Raw genomic sequence first — 5,438 nt, 5'->3', positions numbered from 1 at the left:
AAAAAAAAAGAAAAGCAAGACTAACCAAAAAGAGACCTTGGAGTGGGAGGGGCCCACAGGCCCCTCCCCTTTCTGAGGGTCTCTAAGCAGTGAGGGTTTCCAGCAGTGGAGCTGCTGTGTTGGTTGGTGTTTGTTTTTTCTCTCTGAATCACTTAGGTGGTACCATCTTGGAGAACAGAATACATTCTCCCAGAAACCATGACAACTAACTAGTGTTAGCCAGGTCTATGGTTAAGGAACTCCAGGCACTTCCTGGTAGATGGAAGAAGGGAAAGTCACAAAACTGGTTCCTAAGACCCCAGCCATTACTCCTACCCAGCCTCAGCTAGAAGCCTAACTCTGGGGCTCCACACCGCGGCTCCTGTGACGTCATCGTCGGTGACACTTGGTGGTGCAGCTGTTGGGGGCATGCCCTTATGTAAAGATGACCTTGGTCCTTTTCCCAAATACCCATTGCATCAGAGAATGTCCCCATTCCAGATGACAAAGCACCATAGACAGCACGTCCTGGTGTTCGCCTGGGAATGGGCTTTGGGGAGCAGGCTCTCCCACTGACACAATCCAGACTGCATGTTCTGCAGGTATGGGTGATATCTGGAGCTGTCACAGCGATGTGGGATCCTGAAGAGAGCCTGGAAAATCTCCTCAGAATCCTGAAGCCTTAGATAGTGTGTGTGTGTGCGTGTGCGCGCAGGCCAGAGGGCCATGTTGGATGTGTTCGACATGCTGCAGTTTTATTGAGAGTCTCCCTAAGGTTTGGTGCTTGCAGAATTGGCTAGGATGTGGGCCAGCAACCTGAAGGGACCCACCTGTCTCTGCCTCCCCGTTGCTGGAGTCACATTTTACACACTGGTCCTCATGCCTGCAGACACTTTTGTGTTAACCGTGCCCCCCTTCTGACAGGATCTCACTGTGTAGTCTTCTTGGCTGGCCTGAACTCAGGCCTGGCCTTCAACTTGTTGTACAGCTTAGGATGACCCTGATCTCTTGCTCCTCTTGCCTCCACCTCCCAAGGGTTAGGATTACAGGCATTTGCTCCCATTCCCCATTTAAATGGCCTGCGGGACATAGGGCCTTATGCACGCTAGGCAGGCATTATACCAAGGGATCCACAGCCCCTTAGTAATGTATTTTTTTAAATTGTTTAAGCTATTAAATTTTTTTCAAGCTCAGGTTTGGGTTTTTTGTCCCCAATGCAATTTGAAGCAATATGAAGCCATGCTGCCAAGAACAGACAGAAAACCACTCCACCAATCTTCTCAGAGGTGAAGTTTAAATAGAACACGGAGGAGTGAAGAAGGGGCACGCAGGTAGGACGCCCAAGAGGGTGGTATGCGCACACAAACACGCCAATGTTCATTTGGGCCGCGCTCTATTTGAGTGGAACCGGGCATGGAGTAGGACACAGCGGGCTGGCATGAAGCCAGGGACGTGGGCATGCCAACTTCAGGAGCCCCCGCAGGGGGCTGAGGGCAGCTAGATCTCAGCTAGGGATGTAGCTGTATCTGGGTACCTTCTGGGGCCAGGAGGTCAGGGTAAGGCTGGCGAGGTGCCAATGGAAGCCAGGGGTCCAGGCAGAGCTGAGAGTTACTTGAAGGACACCCCATGTCCCAAGCCTCCAGCCACTGAAAGGAACTGAGATCACCGGCCCCACAGAAGGCAGAGTCCAAGGGACCAAGCCAAGGTCCTGTGGTCCTCTGACACTAGGCACGGGACGCAATGTGGCAGAGCCTGGAATAGCTAAGAGCAAACCAGGAAGGAAGGCGGGTCTGGGGCAGGTCCAAGTGAGGGTCTCTCTTAACTTCAGCTCCTGCAGCGAGTCCCTGACAGAATAAAGAAAAGCCAGGAGACGGAAGGAAGGGACCGGGACCTGGAGCTGAGAGTGATAGATGGGCAGAGGCGTGTCTGAGGAACATGATAGCCCTGTTCTCCTCCCCAGGAAGCCATGCCGGCTCAGGCCTCCAGAGAGGCCGCAAGGACACTTCATCCAGCTTCCAACACTGTAGGAACTTGAGGGCTGGGGTCAGCGAGAGATCATAAGTGCTGGGAATCCGGCTGGGGCAGCTCGGGGGGCTGCTCTGCGGCCTTCTTTTCAGGAGCAGCCACATCTTTCTGGTCACCTGCTGGAGCTGGGACAGGGACGTCGTCTGCGGAGGAAATGGGAGAATGTCCTTAGACAACCCACGACTCCCAGGCCGACTCCTTCAGATCCAAGGTCCAGGGTCCAGAGTCAGTACCTGTGTCTGCACGGAACTGCAGCTGTCCCTCGGGTTTGGAAGGGGGAGCATTCTGTTCTTGCTGTTGCTGCTTCCTTTGCTCCATCTGCAGGACAGCCTGCAGGACGTGGACGCAGAGACAAGAGGTTAGAGCCAACTGCTAAGTGGCCACCATGCAGGGATTCACACTAGTCCGCATTGAGTGGCTCCTGCTGTGGCTTAGGCATTCCCCCACTGAGCCCTTATCCTCCTGTCTGGCCTCATGAAAAATGGCTGCAGCAGCATAGCCAGGCGTGGAATCCCCCACTCTCACTAACGATGCATAAATGAATGTATCCACTATCACTAATGCAGGAGCTACAGGCCATCCCACCTGAAGACACCCGTCAGGAAACAGGAAAAGGTCACACGAAATGCAGATAAGGGGCCCAGGCTCCCCAAGTGGTCACCTGCTGCAGTTCTCTCTTCTGAGCCTCTAGGCGGTCCTGGGAGCGCCCCAGGGCCTCTGTCTCCTGGCTGAGGCGCTGGGCCTTGGCATTCAGCTCAGCCTCCCTGGCAGCAAGCTCCTCCTCAAAACGCCTCAGTTCCTCCTCTGTGTAGGCCGGATACATTTCCACTGTCTATAAGACACAGGCCACAGGACTCAGCCTCACTGAGGTGGAAGGGTGAGAGGCTGGGGTATATGCGTGCTACTGGTACACACCCAGCGACCTGACTGGGATGGAGTGTTTGATAAAAGACTAGAGAAGAGAACAGGGGCCTAGAGATAGGGAATGGGGATAGGAGATCAGAAAACCAGGAGGGACAGAAACCTAAACAGACCAGGAAGCAGCCAGAGGTGCTGAAGGAAAGGGGGGACTGGGAGATCAATAGCTAGGCCAGAGAGTTCCCACAGCCTCACCTTCCATCCTTCCCCCGTGTCCCCAAACTCCTTCCTCTGGGTGGATGCTAGGAACTCCTCCAGGGTCACAAGACGGTCCTGGTTGGTGTCCACCTGGAGAGCCAGGTCAAGGTTAGGGCTGTGCTGAGCCTGCTGCCCACTCCCCCCACAGCATGGCTTCGCTCACGTTCTTCATCACGTGCTCCCTCATACGCAGCCGCTCCTCCTCCATCTCTCTCATGTCATCCTCCTCGTTCTTCGGGTCATAAACCTTCTCCAGCTGCAGGGGGAAGGGAGAAGCGTGAAGTGCTGAGAGGCCCAGGCAAGCTCCACTCCTGGAAACATCCTTCACCTCCCAGCCATGGGGTCTGATGCTACTAGTAACAGTTTTATCCCAGGGGCTGCTTGGAGTTGTAGTTTTCTCCTGCACTCTCATCGATGGGAATGAGAGGCTAAAGTATATCTAGCCTAGAAAGCTTCCGGTACACTCACCTCCTTGGTAAAGAGAGCTTCCAGTTCTTGCTCATCTAGGACACCATCGCTGTTGATGTCTGGGAGAAAAGAGATATTAGGGACAGGTTTGGACGAGTCTGGTTTCCAAGGAAAAAGCTGATGAAGGAATTGTGGGTGGATGTGAGGTCTCTCAGCAGAGAACAGAATGGTGGCCATGGCCAGCGGGCATCAGTATCCTGTAGGGCCTGTTGCTGTAAGAATCAGTTCTGGCTGGGTGAAGTAGAGGCAGGCAGATCTCTTGTTTGTAAGTTTGTCCCTCAAGATGATGCCTGGCTTAGACCCACTTCTATCTCCTTTTACGAACCAGTCCCCAGCACTTGCCATGCACAGGGCTCCAGGGATTGGCGCTTGGCTGATCGTCTGGAACAGTCCAGACGGATTCTGTTTACCCTTCACGGTGACAGCTCATAAGCAGGGCCAGCAGCACCACCCACCACCTCTGCTCTAGTCCTTCCTGTGCACCGTGGATGACAGCCAGGAAGCCCATTGTCCGTGCGTGCGAGTTTCACTCATGTGCAGCAAGGATACGCCCAACATTTGGAATCCCTTGTTCTTGTTCTTTTAACAACACTGAAGATAGAACCTAGGGCTTTGTGCAGGCTAGCCAAGCACCCTGCGCACGGCGGGATTGCCACCCCTCACCCTCACTTCCCCCCCCCACTTTTCTGTACATCCTCTCTGGAACTGTCTTTTTTTTTTTTCGAGACAGGGTTTCTCTGTGGCTTTAGAGCCTGTCCTGGAACTAGCTCTGTAGACCAGGCTAGTCTCGAACTCACAGAGATCTGCCTGCCTCTGCCTCCCGAGTGCTGGGATTAAAGGCGTGCGCCACCACCGCCCGGCTCTGGAACTGTCTTTTGTAGACCAGGCTAGTCTCGAACTCACAGAGATCTGCCTGCCTCTGCCTCCCGAGTGCTGGGATTAAAGGCGTGCGCCACCACCGCCCGGCTCTGGAACTGTCTTCTATCTCGGCAGCCACTGGTCCTGTGACCAGAGCTTCAGTGACACCCAGTTCCCTGGCACAGACAGTGTTTACTTGGGGGTCTGGAGCCAGAATCACAGACAGGACGCACAGTGGCAGATACTGATATAAAATCCAGGGGTTGTGAGGAGGGGTGAACTAGGAGCTGTTTGGTGGGCATGAGGTCTAATGTTTTTTTATTTTTCTGAGACAGGGTTTCTCTGTGTAGCCCTGGCTATCCTGGAACTAGCTCTGTAGACCAAGCTGGCCTCAGACTCAGAAATTTACTGCTACTACTTTCAGAATGCTGGGATTATAAGGCGTGCGCCACCACTTAAAGGCTTTTATTGTTTGTTTTCTTTACTTTTACAAGGTGTGTAAAAGTAAGTCTGACTGTCCTGGACTAGAACTCACTCCCTAGACCAGGCTGGCCTTGAACTCAGAGATCCCACCTGCCTCAGCCTCCTCAGAGCTGGGATTAAAGGTGTGTGCCACCACTACCAGGTTTTTGTTTTTTTTTTTTTTAGATTAGGTCTCCTACACCCCAGACTGATTTCCAAACTGCCAAGTGGGTGAGGGTGACCATAAACTCTTGATCTCCTCCCAGATCTGCGGGGAGCTCAGGGATCAAAAAGTATACTCAAAGTTCCAGATTTGCAAGATTAAAGTTTATCTTGGAATAGCTGCCGAGCGGAGCACTCCACCCTGGGCTGGAGTCAAAGGTCAGTGCTGGAGTGCTTGCTCCACGTCGGGACGCTCCATTTCTGGCAACAAACCGAGCCAAATCCACCACTTGCTACAGAAATTCACTTAGAGCCAGGCGGTGATGGTGCACGCCTTATAATCCCAGCACTCGGGAGGCAGAGGCAGG

At 53.4% G+C, this 5,438-nt stretch overlaps 1 protein-coding gene across 3 annotated transcripts in view; it reads right to left on the bottom strand.

Moving 5' to 3' along the window:
- Positions 1–1,254: 1,254 nt before the first annotated feature.
- The window catches only part of Nucb1 (nucleobindin 1), a 13,464-nt gene continuing 9,280 nt past the window's right edge, over positions 1,255–5,438 (bottom strand). For all 3 annotated transcript variants that reach the window (XM_005366792.3, XM_005366791.3, XM_026789116.1), the window contains exons 8-13: positions 3,589–3,647; positions 3,284–3,376; positions 3,118–3,210; positions 2,666–2,836; positions 2,238–2,334; positions 1,255–2,147 (exon numbers count right to left, since the gene is read on the bottom strand). In XM_005366792.3, the coding sequence (XP_005366849.1) occupies positions 2,035–2,147; positions 2,238–2,334; positions 2,666–2,836; positions 3,118–3,210; positions 3,284–3,376; positions 3,589–3,647 (626 nt within the window). In that variant the 3' untranslated portion in view covers positions 1,255–2,034. The remainder of the gene's footprint in view (positions 2,148–2,237; positions 2,335–2,665; positions 2,837–3,117; positions 3,211–3,283; positions 3,377–3,588; positions 3,648–5,438) is intronic.

The sequence above is a fragment of the Microtus ochrogaster genome, unplaced genomic scaffold (genome assembly GCF_000317375.1).
Source record: "Microtus ochrogaster isolate Prairie Vole_2 unplaced genomic scaffold, MicOch1.0 UNK14, whole genome shotgun sequence".
NCBI lineage: Eukaryota > Metazoa > Chordata > Mammalia > Rodentia > Cricetidae > Microtus > Microtus ochrogaster.
The sequence above is the reverse complement of the archived record's forward strand: the minus strand, read 5'-3'. Positions and strand labels throughout refer to the sequence as shown.